Raw genomic sequence first — 17,738 nt, forward strand, 5'->3', positions numbered from 1 at the left:
GTTACAATCATTGTTCAATATTAAGATCACACTAAATCCATCATGTTTGCTAAAAGACTGAGCGACTTGGTGACTCGAGGCTTAGACTCGGAGGTTGATGTGTAATAACAAGTGTTATAACATTGTGCTAGCAAACAGGCTAAAACAATATTTCATATTTTAAAAGAGAACAATAATATATAAGACCAAAGGTTCATCTTCACAATTGGAAAGCTGAAACCAACAAATGTTCAGCATTTTTGCTTGATTGACTAATTAATATAACTATTAAAATTGTCAATACATTTTCACTACGGGAGAAAAGTAACCATAATACAGTGGTGAAAGGTAGCCAAGTACTGCTGGGAACTGTACTCCCCTGAACCTCTAGTGTATTTGTCCAGGTGTACTCTCTATAAATAAATACATGTATATGTAATTTCTTCTTGTGGTGGTAATGAACATTATATTGTCTGCTGCACACATCTGCTTAGAGCACTGCAAAGAACTCAAAGCATGAGGCTACCGTATTATCATCAACAACATTAACCAGTAGTTAACATCGGTTCAGAGGATCTTCTGTAGGTGCCATCTTAGAAGGTGGTATCACGAAAGTCTTTGCCAGTGCTATGAAAACCATTTGTGATTCCTTGGTGGACGGATGACTTGAAGCCTGAACTCATGCAACCAAAGGTGGTATTTGAGTGAAGACAGCCTTCATACTCTCTGGTTTTACAAACAGCATTAACCGGCAACAGCATATCAGAAACAACATTTTTAATTGTTGAAATAAATACTCCATTACATGCATGATCAAAACACTTTAAAATACTATGGGAAGTCTGGTAAATAGTGTAAAACCTATGGCACACACTCACAGCAGCTTTTTAGCAATTACAAATTCACACAAGTTGAAAACAAAAACAAGCTTCGAGACACTCAGATCACTCTTTCCAATCTCACAAAGCACATGTAATCGAGTAGGTCAGCCAACCATAGGTTCACACAGTGAGGCTACATCCATCATCAAGGCTGCTGTTTTCACCGGAGCGGAAAACTGAGGTAAACCTTTCAGGTTTGAAGACTGCCGTCTGTCGGCTGAGCCCGCGTCAGGCACAGAGCGCTCCAAGGGTCCGGTAGTAACAAGGTTTGAGCCACATCCAGCGCGACACAGAACCCTGAAACGTTATTGACGCTCCTCTGCATTCAAACGCACTTCAGCCACATGGACTGACCCAGACAGCCTTCTTCTGATGTTACTCGGACTCTAAACCTGATTAACAGGGATAACTGAGATAAGTGAGTCTCTTTGGTAGGTCAGAAAAGGACCGAGGGGACAAGACATCATGTTGCCTCTTCCTAAACTAATTCACAGAATGAGAGTTGACTGGCGGCAGAGTCCTTGGAGAGGAGCGTTCTCTGAGCGCCTGAGTGAGCAGAGTGCAGCCGTCGGACACGGCACACGCCGAGTTACGCAGACGCTCACGGTAGTCTGCCATTTTGGAGCTGCTCTCAGGGTGCTGTGCAACGTCTCTGAGGCCCTGAGTGAGGAGGACACAGGCTGAAACCACACTCATGGCTCCCCCTAACACTGCAGTCTGTACCCCCTTCCCTTCTGTGGAGATACTCGCAGCTCTTCCCAGGAACTGAGGCTCTGTGGCGAACCCGACCAGGGCACTGACAGCCTGGACCAGAGCTGCACTAAAGAGAACACATCGGCTCCTGGTCAGCTCACTGGGCTGGGTCTTCACCTCTTTGACACACGCCAGGAAGGCCGTGCCGCTGGTGCTCATGCTCTTGACACTCAGTTTGAACTGCTCTTTAGCAAAGCGGTCCCTGGACCTCTCGCTGGCTATCGAGGAGATGTCTGTCAGATTCTTGAGGTTGGTGGAGATGTTCTGAGAGAGCTCGAGGAGGAGCTGGGGAGTGAGGTCTGACAGAGGTGTGATCCGGAGGATGCCGCAGCTCTGCTCCACTTCGTGCCGGCAGCGGGTCACCTTGTAGCGGTCCACCAGGCCCGGCAGGCAGGGCTGAGAGGCGGGGGTCTCCACGGCTGCAAGGTAAGCAGCATGGGCCGAGCACTCTGTCAAAGACACCACCAGGTCGGCCACCTCCAAGAGACGGTCCCCAACCTCTGTGAAGCGGCCCATGTTGAGCTGGCTCTGGATGTCATGGGTAAGAATGGAGAGCTCTTTAGTCCTGGCGATGACCGTGTCGCGGCACTGGTCGAAGGTTTCTGCCACGGCCACACCTTCAGAGGTCATGACCGGCCTAGTCTCACTGGACAACAGAAGGAGGTCGGCCACCAGCTGCATTTTGCCCTTACATGCGTCACAGATGGAGGAGAGACGCTTCCTCTGCTGCAAACTGACACTGGGTGTGCTGGGGGATCCCTCGCTAGCCGATTTGCCAGAGCCACCACTAGCCATAATAAGCAGGGGGGCTGGGGCAGGGGTCAAACTGCGCTTCTGGAGGGGTTCAGTTATTTATAGTTTTCCGTTGCTGCACACGGCATCTTAGCGTTTAAGACATTTCCAAGATAAGCCTCACCTCTCTGCTTTTAAAAACCTGTTTAAACAACAGGCCAAACAGTCTTCCTTTAACCAACTGTACACACAGAACATGTATTCTCAATGTAAACATGTAGAAAGAGCTAAACTCAATAACTGCATTTACTTATGTCTGAATAACATTTCCCCAGTATGAATTGTTGTGCCTCTAAAGTATAATATAATGCAAGTCAAACTATGATCTGCCTTGGTTATTAGTTATTTACTATGCCACACAGTCTGCCAAAATCTCCACAATTTCAGAGTAATCAGTGTAATGAGCTATATGCTCTCTCATTTTTTTAAATGCCTCAAACAACATAATCACAAAGTCAATATTATCATTGTTTTCATGGAACATAAGAACTCACAGGTTGTTGAATAAAAAACTAAATCACACACAAACTGCAGTGCTACCAGGGTGCCTTCTTAAAGGCAAAGTGCAGACTGAGAATATAAAAAATATATATGTCAATAGCTCTTAAGCGTTTAGGATTGCACGTTCCACATTGAGTGACATCTGCTGAACTGAACTGTGCTCTTTAGAAACGGAGTATGGCTTCCTTTGGGGTCTTTGTAGGACTACAGCCAAGAAAACATCAGCGCAACATTTAGGAAGTCTTTTCACTCGAACTCGGATATCATCTTGTGTCCACTCGCAGCAGAGCCAGGAGCCCGAAACAGCACCGACTGGTTCCCGATGAGTTGGACCGGCCTGGCGGACTCATGCTGGTTACAAACAGGGCACCAGCGGGAGCGTGTGCGTTTCCCTCCAGCACCATCATTTCACGAGTCCTCCCAAATTAAATCCACCGAAAGGACGAATTTCCAACGACACGAGCCCGTCAATCCACTTTCAACCTTTTCTTTTTCAGACAGAGCCCTGGGTTAGAAGCTAGCAGTTGCTCCGCTCGCTTCGTCTCCATATGCATCGTCCGTCTGTCCGCCCTCCTCCGCGTCTTAACCCGGGACCAGATATGGAATAGCCCCGCATGTCTTCTGCGGAGACTCGCTTCTCATATCCGCACCAGTCTCTGGTCTTCGAACACCCCACTCACTTGTACCGGGAGGTTCCGCTGTCACGAACCGGAGAGAGTTGGAAGAAGCGGCCGTTATTCCCAGAGATTCAAAGTGGCGCTGCGCGCTCCCGCTACAGCACTATGAGGAAGCAGGAGGGTGTGGTCGCGGCGGAGCGGCTGCTGCTGGACGGACTTAAGTTGAAGCGAAAGAACAAGTTTCTCTCCGCGTAAAGTACACGTCTCACCCGGTCTGAGAGCGGGCTGTGGTCTCACGCTGACGGAGTCGCGGAGGAAGAACCAAGTCACACAGTCTCAGGAGGTCCGAGGAGTTTTGGACTGCTTTTACTTTCAGGACTGGCTGTTAATCTGCCATGAGACATCCCTGTGTCGTCAAGCGACCGGCTAGCTGAGCTAGCTAAAATGGCACCGGAAGCTTGTCTTTTCAAAATAAAAGCAGAGTTAGCTACCACTAAGGTCCATTTCCCGGGGCAATGTCCTCGATATTCTTCCAGGAATTCGGGATTTATTAGGAACCGGACAGAGAGTTTAAATTAAAACATATTAGAGTATGTATAAAATTATGGCAAAGTAGAAGTAGCATCAATTGGAACCAGTATTTTTAATTATCTCGTGAATAAATGCTTTTGTATTTTTCCACTAACATTGTATTTATGGCAGTGAGAGAATGTTCTAAAACAGCATGTAGCATCATTAAATATACTTATATATTTAATTTCCCAACGTTAACGTTGATGGAAGGTCGAATCTCAACAATTAACAATAGTAACATGTCGTAGTTTAAAATAAATATAACCAAATGTTGCTTCTCTCACTGCATTGGTTGTATATTAAATAACGTTTCAGTTATTTTAACACACACACTGTTACACATTATGTTTAGTGGAAGTTTAAATGACATAGCATCACGGATAATTTCCATCCAATAATGCTCCATTATCTCATGCTGTAGTTGTTCTCATTGTCAGTGAAATGTGACTGAAAATAATTATGTCTGAGTCATTGTCCAATCATTAAACTCTGATGTGGACGGTATCCAATCACAAGAGTTGAAGGGGAAGAGTGAAAAGCCAATCCAGTTGTAGTACAGGAGATGGGAGGGACTTTACTGTATTTATTGGACCACTGTGGGAGAAAGAGACCATGTGACAGTCTCATGAACAAATTCTTTAATGCAGGACACGAATGTGATGTGTTTTGGACTTTTAAACAATATATATTTACAATTTCCAAAAGTGCTTGTAACAAGATCATCAACCGTTTGAACCTTGTACAATTGATACAATTATTATGAATCCTCTAATCATAGTCATGAATTGAATTATTTTGTATCAAATTGAGATTTATAATAAAAACAATTTCTCAGAGTAAGATTGTGTGTGATCTTTTCCAAGTAAGTACAAGAGAGTGTTTATGTTGTTTGAAGGAGAGAAATAAATATTTAGATTTTTTTATTGAAGTAGGCAATATCACAAAATAAACATGGCGTGTTGCAATTAAAGGTCAAGCATTCAAAATAATACTTCAGTCCACATATTATCAGCAACAAGTACGCAAAGTACTAATAAAGCAGAAAGCTTCATTGTGTAATTCACTGACAATCTTGTCTTTCATTGAACTATAAATGATAAAGAAACTATTGAAATTGTTGTAATACAAACATTGACAAAAGTTTCCTAAAATTATTTTTAACACAAAAAACATAATTTCTTTCAGACTAAGACGATATTTCAGACGTACAAAATGCCGAATCTCAGGTATGTTGCGTGGTAACAAACCCTCTTTTCTTCTAGGTAGGAGGTTGTGATGAACACACTGTTGTACTGTCAGTGGGATTTGCAGCTGCACAGGGCACAGTGCCATTGGGTGGAGTCGACCAGAGAGGAAACAGCTCTACAGTTCCTGTCAGCGAGGCTGATCTCTGAGCTCCACAGACCCATGAACTCTGCTGGCCTTCACACACTGCTTTCAAACAGGGTCTCAGTAACATGGCCATGCTCACTGAGGGGAAATATCCATGTCATAGTGTTATGCTCAGGATTGTAGCAGCAAGGTTACAGTAGACACATTTAATCTAATAATGGCCTGTTGTCATCTACCGTGGTTCCTGCCTCCGAACACAATGGCGGCTCCTCCCTGACTCCAACTTATGGATATCTTCCTATTATTATGCTTTTTACCATTTGCATGAACATGCATTAAATAAAGATATAAATTAAACAATTCAGCACAAAAGTATCAACTATTGGCACCTGGCCTAAATACTTTTGTTCTTAAATTATCAGTCTGGTGATAATAATTTTTTATTGTCTGCCTCCCAGACTGAAAGTGGAAGCTGGTTCCATAAAAGAGGAGCTTGATAACTGAAGGCTCTTGCTCCCATCCTACTTTTTAGGACTCTAGGAACCACAAGTAGCCCCGCATTTAGTGAGCGCAGCTCTCTAGTGGGGCAATATGGTACTACAAGCTCCTTAAGATATGATGGTGCATCACCAATCAAGGCTTTGTAGGTGAGGAGAAGAATTTTAAATGTGATTCTTGATTTTACAGGGAGCCAGTGCGAGAGAGATTTAAGAGACTAATGCACAACTGAAAATAGTCCCCATCAAATGCACTATTTCCTTCTGTTTTAATGACATTTGGGACACTGCATTGTTGTGATGACGATGACGATGATATTATATATTTGAGCTGTTAACCAAGAGAGTAGGGGAGTCACCCTAACTACTGATTCATTTGATAATCGACTATTCTTGATCATTACTTCGATCCTTGGGGTCAACAGGCCATGAGCGGTTCTCGACATCAGCAATACAAGGAGCCAAGCAATCAGACTATAGATTTTGAAATGTCAAACAGGGGTCAGTGGACCACATTGTGCTCAACAACATGCAATTACAATGATGATAATGACCAATTTTTGTTGTGCATTTTACAAACAGTTTGAAATGTACCTAAATACTCTTAAAGGCTCTTCTAACAAAAAGGCCATGAGAACAGTAACATCACGCGTTGCCTGTGATTTATTTCTGTGGTTGCCCCTCTGGCTTGTTAGTTTGACTGTATTTAAATGTATTTTGCTGTTTGTTATTGACAATTTATAAAATTGTACAATGTGCAAAAGTTAAAACAAAGATAAAATGATTTCAAGCACTGTACATTTCAGTCAGGTGTCAATCAGGTGTCAGTCAGGCGTCACTCCGGTGTCAGTCAGACGTCAGTAAGGTGTCACTCAGGTGTCAGTCAGGTGTCAGGACAGTGGCAAGCGGGCAGCACTCGTTCGACACCTGTCAAAAAGCTGCCAAGCTGCGTGGGTGGAGCCACATTTCCTGGAATCACCCATTGTGGTTACGACAGGTCAGCATAAATTAATTTTATGATCAGAGTATGTGGATTTTAGTTCAGTCACAGAGGAGCTACGTTTTTTTTTTGTCAATACGTAAGTGTACAGATATATGGATGGATAGATAGATAGATAGATAATGTGGGCCTTATTGAAGACTTAACAATTAATTGTTTTGCTTCTAGTGCATTTCCCTTCATAATATGACACTTATATACCATAATAAGTATTACATTACATTTAGCTGACGCTTTTATCCAAAGCGATTTACAATCATGTTACATTCATACATACAACATGATTATCTACACACAGCTACAGGGAACAATTCAGGGTTAAGTGTCTTGCTCAAGGCATTGAACCGCCAATGTACTAGCCTTTTTTTAAAACAATTTTTACCATTGTTGAGAAACCTTTTAGAATGTGTGTGAGTGTGAGTCTCCATGAAGTCTGCGACTCCTGTTTGATTCTTCTCCATTACTATCTCAGACGCTTTTGTCTAGCAGCTGCGGTGACCTTCCACTTGGGAGATTGTAACAGTTAGCTGGGAGCGGCTCCAGTGCTCCGCTACCCTGAATAGCACGAGCGGTTCGGAATGGAGTTGCAAATCAAGGTGACACCGGTCCGTCTTGGTGAAGAGGGAGCTGAGCCGGAAGGCAAAGCTCTCCATTTACTGGTCGGTCTACCAGTAAATGGAGCTCGTCATCAGGGGGAGCTTGGAGTCGAGTCGCTGCTCCTTCGTGTCCAAAGGAGTCAGCTGAGGTGGTTCGGGCATCTAGTCAGGATGCCTCCTGGACGCCTCCCATTAGAGGTTTTCCGGGCACGTCCAACTGGTAGGAGGCCCCGGGGAAGACCGAGGACACGCTGGAGGGATTATATCTCCCGGCTGGCCTTGGAACGCCTCGGGATCCCCCAGAATGAGCTGGAAAGTGCTGCGGGTGAGAGGGAAGCCTGGGTCGGCCTGCTGAACCTGCTGCTACCGCGACCCGACCCCGGATAAGAGGGTGATAATGGATGGGTGGATGGATCAAGGTGACATTCTTAGACATGAACGTCAGATGGGGACGAGTTCAAGACAGGTCACAGACTTCATATGAGTTACTCTGCTTCAAAGACTCCTGTGCGTGTCTTATCTATAGGTATACAAGCATGTGCTCACAGACAGTTCTAAGAAGTCTCTTAAGTCCCTCCAGTTGATCCAGAATGCTGCAGCTCGTGTACTCACAAAAACGGTGACAACTATTGGCACCACTGACAGCTCGTGACACCCACCGACACCTATATATAAGTCAAGAACAAGTGTTCTGATAAATAGTTTTCATTATAATAAAAAGAATGATCCATTTTAATAAGAAACGGCCAAATACATGTACATACATCTAATCTAACATAACAGGAGTGCCGTTCCCTTGCCGCTATCCTGACACCTGACGCTTACCACAGACTTGCCACACGCTGCCACTGTCACTCGCTGTCTCGTAAATCTCGGACAGTAGCTTTACTCCTTAATGTGTCTGTCGTTTGGCTGACCATTCAACCGGAAGTTGTCACGTCCTAGGCCGGAAAGGGTGACTCAAGTAAAAATGTGGGACACAGCTCCGGATAGCCCTGTACTGCCCTGTATTAACTTCTCTAAATATTTATCGGAGACGGATTTTCTATGTTACTCTGTATTTAATAGAAGTGGAGACGCAGGAAATAACACAACTTTAACATTTGAGTAAATAATTCACAATCAGAAGGATGACACATTAAAAATGAATAGAACATATATATGGATATTTTAATTTAAGGATTGAAATGTAAATTTAACCACATAACTAATTCTGGCTTTACTTTGAAACTCCATCATAAGGTGTGCCGGTCGGCTTTTCGCAGCTCTGACCCGCCCCTCTCGTCTTGTGACTTGCAGACTCCAGAGCCAATGACAATAGACCATCTGTAAACATGGCGTCTGACTTCAGGTGGAGATGTGTAGCGGTAGCGCTCCTTCTGTGCACACATTTACTTTGTATATTAGCGACTGACAGCAAAGAAAATTCCAAGAAGAAGAAGGACATCCGAGACTACAATGATGCAGACATGGCCCGGCTCCTAGAACAATGGGAGGTAACGTGCTTTCATTCAGTCCGCCACAGACACGAGCGAGCAACTAGCCTGGCGTTAGCTACGTTAGGTCTGTAGCTAGCTAGTGCAACGTGAATGAACGTCGGCAGGAACATGAAGCTATCGGTACCCAGCAAACAGTCAGTTCTCCTGGGTATCATCAGCAAAGCGTCCAGTTGGAAGTGTCAAAAGGAACAATTTTTGCGCAGGAGTGTGTGTGTGCATGTGCGTGTGTGCGTGTGTTCGCGCGCGTGTGTGTGAGGTATTTGTACTTTAAAAACAGAACAATGAGATCACTGCAGGTCACTGCAGCTAAAAGGAAGGAGAACGAATACAACTATCAAATGCACATTGCCTGCAGAAAATGCGTGTGGAAGATTAGATTAATCTAAAAGCATTTGCTGAAAATACCGAACTGAAACTATCTGCCATAAACATTTTCAAGACTAAAAGCCACGTTAAAAAGTGCACGCTGAACACTGCTGAGATGTATCACTAGCAGAGCTGAACTGCATCATCTAAAGAATAATCTACAGAATCCAAGAGCTGAATTACAACGCAGGACAAGCTGGGTCCTGGTTTTATCTGGTCCTGCCCTATACCTATTGCTATTATCATTATTAGTTGCATTGCTATTAGTATTGCCAATACCATTACTGCTTTTTATTATCATTATTATTCTACTATATCCACTGTTGCTGTTATTTTTGGTAGTTGTAACTTTTCATCCTGCTGCTATCACATATATATATATATATATATATATATATATATATATATATATATATATATATATGAATCATTAAATGTGTTGTAACGCTGTTCATCTGTACAAATGACATCTATTGGTTCTGTCCATCCGGGGAGAGGGATCCTCCTCTGTTGCTCTCCAGAAGGGTTCTTCACTTTTCTCCCCATAATAGTTTTTGGGGGGAGTTTTGATGTGAGGGTCAAAGGTCAGATGATGTATGTGTACATATATAAAGCCCTTCAATTTGTTATTTGGACTATACAACATAAATTGAATTGAAGTGGTGGCAATAGTTGAAATGGCAGTAGTAGTTGTAATAGTAGTCATGGTAATTGCTCCTGTAGCTGTTTCTACAGTGTGTGTGTATGAATGTTAGTTAGTCCTGATAGGCAGTTGGCTCCTTGCATCGTAGCTCCTCCCATCAGTGTATGAATGGGTGAATGATAATATAATAAACTAGAAAAGCATAGTAAACTTGGACAAGAAGAGCATAATTAAATGACTAGAAATGTGTGATGAACTGACTAGAAAAGCATTAATAAACTGGGACTAGAAAAGCATAACAAGCTGACTAGAAACTCATGAATGCTGATGTCCTGATTACATATTACATACAAGGTATTTGGGTGGTGTAAGGAGCATAGAATAAAAGTGTCAAGTGTATTTTAATAAGAAAAGAAAAGATGTGCAAGGGTGTTTAAAATTGTCCTTGGGATGTGAGAGCCAGAGTTAGTAGGGCGTCCTTGTCTTTATAATCCTCGGGAAGGAAGAGTCAGTCAGTGGGGGTCCTGGTCTTTATAGTCTTGGGGATGTGAGAGCCAGAGTCAGTGGGGGTCCTGGTCTTTATAGTCCTGGGGATGTGAGAGCCAGAATCAGTGGGGGTCCTGGTCTTTATAGTCCTGGGTATGTAAGAGTCAGAGGGCGTCCTGGTCTTTATAGTTCTGTGGATGTAAGAGTCAGAATCAGTGGGGGTCCTGGTCTTTATAGTCCTGGGGATTTGAGAGCCAGAGTCAGTGGGGGTCCTGGTCTTTGTTGAGGAACACCACTGCAGCTGTAAATAAACTGTTCTTGCGGCGTGAGGTCCTGGTCCTGATGGACCACAGCCTCCTGCTGGAGGGAAGGGACTCGAACAGCTCGTGTCCAGGGTGAGAGCGGTCGGCTACAGTCTTTCTTGCCTGCTTCAGGGTCCTGGAGGCAAACAAGTCCTGGAGGGTAGGGAATGCTGCGGATGGTACGCTGCAGTCTGCCCTGGGCCTCCCAGTGGCTGCAGCGTACCAGACGCTGATGGAGGAGCAGAGGATGGACTCAGTGATGGAGGTGTAGAAGTGCACCATCATTGTCTTTGGCAGGTTGAACTTCTTCAGCTGCCTCAGGAAGAACACCCTCTGCTGAGCCTTCTTGGTGATGGAGCTGATGTTCAGCTCTCATTTGAGGTCCTGGGTTATGGTGGAACCCAGGAAGAGGAAGGGCTCCACAGTGTTGACGGGGGAGTAACACCATTTTGTCTGTTTGTAACCATCTTACCTGATGACTCACTGTACATTATTTCTGCTCTTTGTTCCACAGGAGGATGATGACATTGAGGAAGGTGACCTCCCAGAGCACAAGAGATCTCCTCCCCCCATCGATTTCGCCAAGATTGACCCCTCCAAGCCAGAAGAGCTGCTGAAGATGTCCAAGAAGGGCAAGACTCTGATGGTGTTTGCGACGGTGTCAGGAGATCCCACTGAGAAAGAGACAGAGGAGCTCACCGGCCTGTGGCAGGGCAGCCTCTTCAACGCCAACTTTGATATTCAGAGGTAGTCACTCTCTGAACTTTTTAACATCAACAAGAATTTCCATACTATCAATTATTTATTGTTATGGTCTGTCAGTTGGACGAGCCAATTGAGGAGATAGTTCAGATGTTTAGTTGTGTGTTTGTATGAGGTTCTTCAACATTGTCAGTGTATTAGTTTTTAGAGCCTGTAACACTTTTCAAGGCTGGAGCCAACGCACTGACACAATCTAGCTGACCTCATGTTATCCATTCAATCCCATTAATGTCTGAGGGCTACGTTTTCACGTTCAAGGTCCACTTACGAGCTTTTCTCTGGAGAAAACTACATCCCAAGGCCTTCATCAGTATTGAAGTGCTTTGTTTTTGTGACAATACATAACCACCTCTTATCACATCATATGATTAAATACAAAATGATGGCTTTTACTATTAATAACTTGTTTGTTGAGTATAACTGAAACTTATCTTGTTTCCTGCTTTGCAGACCACCAATACAAGCCTGGAATAATTCATGGGAAATATGAACTATTCATATTGCATTATTGGTCAGAATTACGCCTCAAATTGTTCAGCCTCGAGCGATGCTGCCATTACTGCACTAACTCTGGCAGTAAAATAAACGTACCGACCTCCACAGTGTGGACGTGGAAGTCCAGTGTAACTTTAGCTGCTTTAACTTGCAATCAAGGATTTCTTGCATGAAATAAACTTATCAAACTCAGAAACACATGAAAGTGGAATTTGGGCCAGGACTTGGGTTGTCATGTGAACCAATACTTCGGTTCCAAGTCAATGCCAAAATCTAGAAATTTGGACAATACAAATGTTTCTACAGTACCAGAGCAGGTCTCAAGACTAACAGCTTCCTGTCGTAAAGGACGCGGTAAACTGACTATCCACGCGTCGAGAGGACGGACCTTATTTTATCCTGGAAATGTGACTTTGTGAACAACAAATCCAGGTTGAAATGAGTGGGAGAAAGGCTGTTTGTAACTACATTTCTGATGGAAATATACATTTTACTTAATTAACAAGAGTTATACAATTTATTGTTATACAGTATCTTAAACCACCCAAACTATAAAAGTGAATAGAATTAGCTACAACGTCTTCCATTTTACTGCATCAATGATATGAATCTCAATCTAATATTATAATATTGTAAGAACTAAAGAGCCCTTTTACTGAGGTTAGATTTTGAATGCTCGTAACAGTTTTTAAAAATGTATTGTGGTATCCTATCTGCTCCACGTGCACAAAAGTGGCCCTTCCACTCGCTCATCACATTGACTGTTGAGACTTTGGAGGTGGAGATGAACAAGACAGCTGGTGGTGTCTCCACGCTGTAATAATAACAAACCAAACTCTTCCGTATAGATGACTATCGAAGTAACATGAGAGGTGGACACTGGCCTCAGGACAGTTGTAATTAGGTTTCGGGACAGTTCCAGGAAAGTTAGTCTGGAGACTGTCATTTATAGATATAGTATGTCTTAGAATAGAAATCGTAATCATCAGGTTAGACCTCGGCCAAGGTAATTGCAACTGGTCCATCTCTACTTGGAGGACAATAATGTCCCCTTCCTAGAGCTGCTTAAATAATGTTTATTACACTTTAGTTATCTTTTCACTCGTGAATTTATTCCTTTTCAGAATTATTATAACTATTCAAAGATCAGTTTGTTAATATAATGACACGGTTGTTTTTCATAAAAGACAAAATAATAATGTTCTATACTAAATGCTGCAGCATCAGTGGAATACATTAACATAGCATGTGTGTATGTAGAGTAGGGTTGCAAAGGGGGTGAAAGTTTCCACGGGAATTTTTGGCTCGGGAATTTTGCAAAACAAAAAATGTGGCTACGTTTTTTTGCAAAAGCATATAACAGGGAACTTAAATGTAGTTGAGAACAAGACTACGCACGTCGAGCTCAGCTGGACCCTGAATGCAGCTGGTTGGGAACATTGTCTGCCAGAAACATAAACGTTTATGAACGTCTTTGTCATCAGTTTGTCTGAACGTTTCAGCCCTATGTCTGCCAAGTGTGAGAGCGCCGAGTTGCGTAGAGGCCAAGAGCGGTATTGCAGACAGATAGAGATTTAAATTATAGCTGCAATATATTGAACAAAATAACTGAACTAGTTCATTTTTTGGAGCTGTGAACTTAGTTCAACATTTTGAATTATGAACTGAAGTAGTTCATTTTAAAATGTGTGAACTATGAACTGAACTAGTTCATGTAGAAAGTGAACTTTCCCAACACTGTTAGTCAATAACTAGCATATCGATTACTTGGTAAACTGAAGCCATGTTCATTTTAATACCAAGTTTATTTGTATACAGTAGACTAACTTTTTACAGCAGTGAGGAGGACGTTGATGAGGTCCAGGAAGAAAACATTTAGACCTGAGAGGATTCAGGGAAAAACACTAAAAAAAAGGGGTGGTGATCATAGGGAATACACCTTTTTTATTCAACCTTCATGTTTTTGTTGTTCGATAAAAGAATAAAGTTCTACTCAAAGTCATTTTTAAAAGTTATAAATGTTTGCATGCATGTCTGCTGATGACATGGTAAATACAGTTAAATTACCCCAACATTTCCAGTTTATTCCCATGGAAAGTTTCCAACTTTGAATATTCCTGGAATTTTGCAACCCTGATGTAGAGCAAACATGAGAAAATAGTCAAAACAAGTAGACAAAAGCATGATTTTATGAGGATGTGCTTGTCATTAAGGGCCAGAGGGTTTGCATTTTGGCTCAACTGTTTATTATAGACTCAGTTTTGGACCTGAGACAAAACTCACAACCTTGCAAAAATGTATGGCGAAACGATCCTAATGTTGCACACGAGTTAATGACGCTGTTGGAAACACCCACTGAAAACCACAGCACCAATCACAATGATTATAGTTCTGAACTGAACCTGCTGTCATCCACCTGTCCTCCTGCAGGTTCGTGGTGGGCTCCAACAGGGTGATCTTCATGCTGCGGGACGGCAGTGTGGCCTGGGAGGTCAAAGACTTCCTTGTGACCCAGGAGCGCTGCTTGGACGTCACCGTGGAGGGACAGGTGTTCCCCGGTAAGGCTGCCAAGAAGGACGACGCCAAATACAAGCAGCAGAATGAAGTCAACACCAAGAAGAAGAGCAAAAAGAAGCCTGAGACCAAGAAGCCCGACTTGGAGGGGAACAGTGCCAGGCATCTGCAGCAGGAGCTGTGATTGAATTCCACAGAGGGAGGAGAAGAGACTCGGGTCCCTTTTTCTTCTGGCCTTAGACATGCATATTGTGACAACCAGTCTGTCGGCTAAAGGCTCTCGAGGGGCTGCAGGACCACCAAGGGAAGTGTCAGTGGTTCAGAGTCAGTGGTGTGAGTTAACCCGGACTCTTCCCCATTGAAACACATTGCAGTGACAGTACATTTCCCTTTCAAATCTGTTGTAAATCAATACTGGCTGCTTTCTTTACATATTTGTGTTGTTCGATTATCACTAAATGAAAACCAATATATTCAGATATAGTTTGAAAGGTACTTGATTTAAGAGCCATTCTTCAGACCTTCGGGTCCTGAAAGTGTTATGTTCTCATCCGGCAGCATTTAAAATTAGATTCAAAAGAAGCACCCACATATTCTGTTGGATTTCTCACAGACTTTGAAAATAAAAAAATTGTATACAATCCAATGAGATTTCTTCAGAACATATATGCAAAGAAGAACATTTTAAATAATGATCTGGATGTGATGACCGGACAGTTAGAGGCAGCCGTTGCTGTTCAGAACATTGTAGATTGAGGTGTGACCAACAGGAAGCCAAAATGTCACCTGATTAAACCCAACAGCACGCAGATTTGAATGGATTTCTGTTTCACAGTGACAACAGTAATTTCTTCAGACTGCTGACATCATCACAGGAGTTGTACTGCTCAATAAGGCCAGTTTAAACTACAGTTCAGAGGGCAGGAACCCTGAGAGGATGCTGACAACAGCATTCCGTATGAAGTCACACCAGTTCACATGAACCAGTTAAAGTTAAACCATTTCACACCTGCTTTTTTCACACGTTATCATTGAGCTGTTAAAGAGTCAGGTCATAAAAAGGACAAAAACACTACACCTCCCTCTAGTGGTACCATGCATAGTTTATTTATGTGACCACACCAATGAGGCCTGTAAAGTAGTCACTGTGTGGAGCACACTAAACATGGTCCATTAAATATATATCTGCTTGGACCAATTTTATTTACCTTATATATGCTTCCTTTGGGCAATATTATCAGGAAACACTCCACAAACTTTCATTGTTATGCAGATGATAATTATATATATCGATCAAACCAGAGGAGACCAACCAGCTCGCTAAACTTCAATTCTGTACACATGACATCTATTCTTCTGTCCATCCGGGGAGAGGGATCCTCCTCTGTTGCTCTCCTGAAGGGTTCTTCACTTTTTTCCCTGTCAAAGGGTTTTTCCTATTTCTTGGGAGTTTTTCCTGATCCGATGTGAGGTCCTGGGACAGGGATGTCGTATGTGTACAGATTGTAAAGCCCTCTGAGGATAATTTGTGATTTTGGGCTATAGAAAATAAACTGAATTGAATTGAATTGAATTAATACAACTGCTGGAAATCAAATTGACAACAATTTATTTTCAATGGAGAATATTTCCTGCAGACTAAAGGCAAAGCTTTGGGGAAGAGATCTGGTCTATGCAAACATCTTCATGACTGAATGGGAAACCTCAGCTTTGCTGCATGTCCAAAGAAATCCATGATATTATTACAGGCTTCTAGATGACATCTGGGGGCACACTCGAATGAGGGGTTTGACATCTTTGAACAAGCACAATGTCCCCTTCAAACTCAAATATATAGTAGTTTGACCTCTGTTGATTTTCTGGACACCACCACATTCAAAGGAGCTTGTTTCCCATGAAACTGGACATTAAGGTCTTCTTAAAGAGACAGACACACACGCAAAACTAGTGTCCATAGAAACACACATGAAACTCACACTGGACATTAAGGTCTTCTTAAAGAGACAGACACACACATGAAACTCACACACTGGACATTAAGGTCTTCTTAAAGACACAGACACACACGCTCTGCTCTACAACACTAGTGCCAATAGAAACACACATGAAACACACACTGGACATTAAGGTCTTCTTAAAGAGACAGACACACACGCTCTGCTCTACAACACTAGTGCCAATAGAAACACACATGAAACTCACACACTGGACATTAAGGTCTTCTTAAAGAGACAGACACACACGCTCTGCTCTACAACACTAGTGCCCATAGAAACACACATGAAACTCACACACTGGACATTAAGGTCTTCTTAAAGAGACAGACACACACCCTCTGCTCTACAACACTAGTGCCAATAGAAACACACATGAAACACACACTGGACATTAAGGTCTTCTTAAAGAGACAGACACACACGCAAAATTAGTGCCCATAGAAACACACATGACACTCACACACTGGACATTAAGGTCTTCTTAAAGACACAGACACACACGCTCTGCTGTACAACACTAGTGCCAATAGAAACACACATGAAACACACACTGGACATTAAGGTCTTCTTAAAGAGACAGACACACACGCTCTGCTCTACAACACTAGTGCCAATAGAAACACACATGAAACTCACACACTGGACATTAAGGTCTTCTTAAAGAGACAGACACACACGCTCTGCTCTACAACACTAGTGCCCATAGAAACACACATGAAACTCACACACTGGACATTAAGGTCTTCTTAAAGAGACAGACACACACCCTCTGCTCTACAACACTAGTGCCCATAGAAACACACATGAAACTCACACACTGGACATTAAGGTCTTCTTAAAGACACAGACACACACGCAAAATTAGTGCCCATAGAAACACACATGACACTCACACACTGGACATTAAGGTCTTCTTAAAGACACAGACACACACGCTCTGCTGTACAACACTAGTGCCAATAGAAACACACATGAAACACACACTGGACATTAAGGTCTTCTTAAAGAGACAGACACACACGCTCTGCTCTACAACACTAGTGCCAATAGAAACACACATGAAACTCACACACTGGACATTAAGGTCTTCTTAAAGAGACAGACACACACGCTCTGCTCTACAACACTAGTGCCCATAGAAACACACATGAAA

The 17,738-nt window shown here is 42.8% G+C and overlaps 2 protein-coding genes across 2 annotated transcripts; one reads left to right on the forward strand and one right to left on the reverse strand.

The window, feature by feature from the left end:
• Nucleotides 1–741: 741 nt before the first annotated feature.
• tlnrd1 (talin rod domain containing 1) lies at nt 742–3,957 on the reverse strand. Its single transcript, XM_034529445.1, has one exon. The coding sequence runs from the start codon at nt 2,406–2,408 to the stop codon at nt 1,344–1,346; it is 1,065 nt and encodes a 354-aa protein (XP_034385336.1). The 5' UTR covers nt 2,409–3,957; the 3' UTR covers nt 742–1,343.
• Nucleotides 3,958–8,832: 4,875 nt separating this feature from the next.
• On the forward strand, nt 8,833–15,234 carry mesd (mesoderm development LRP chaperone). The gene is made up of 3 exons (XM_034529606.1): nt 8,833–9,017; nt 11,332–11,564; nt 14,505–15,234. The coding sequence occupies exons 1-3, from the start codon at nt 8,856–8,858 to the stop codon at nt 14,770–14,772; spliced, it is 663 nt and encodes a 220-aa protein (XP_034385497.1). The 5' UTR covers nt 8,833–8,855; the 3' UTR covers nt 14,773–15,234.
• Nucleotides 15,235–17,738: the final 2,504 nt, after the last annotated feature.

This window comes from Cyclopterus lumpus, chromosome 3 (assembly GCF_009769545.1).
Source record: "Cyclopterus lumpus isolate fCycLum1 chromosome 3, fCycLum1.pri, whole genome shotgun sequence".
Classification (NCBI taxonomy): Eukaryota; Metazoa; Chordata; class Actinopteri; order Perciformes; family Cyclopteridae; genus Cyclopterus; species Cyclopterus lumpus.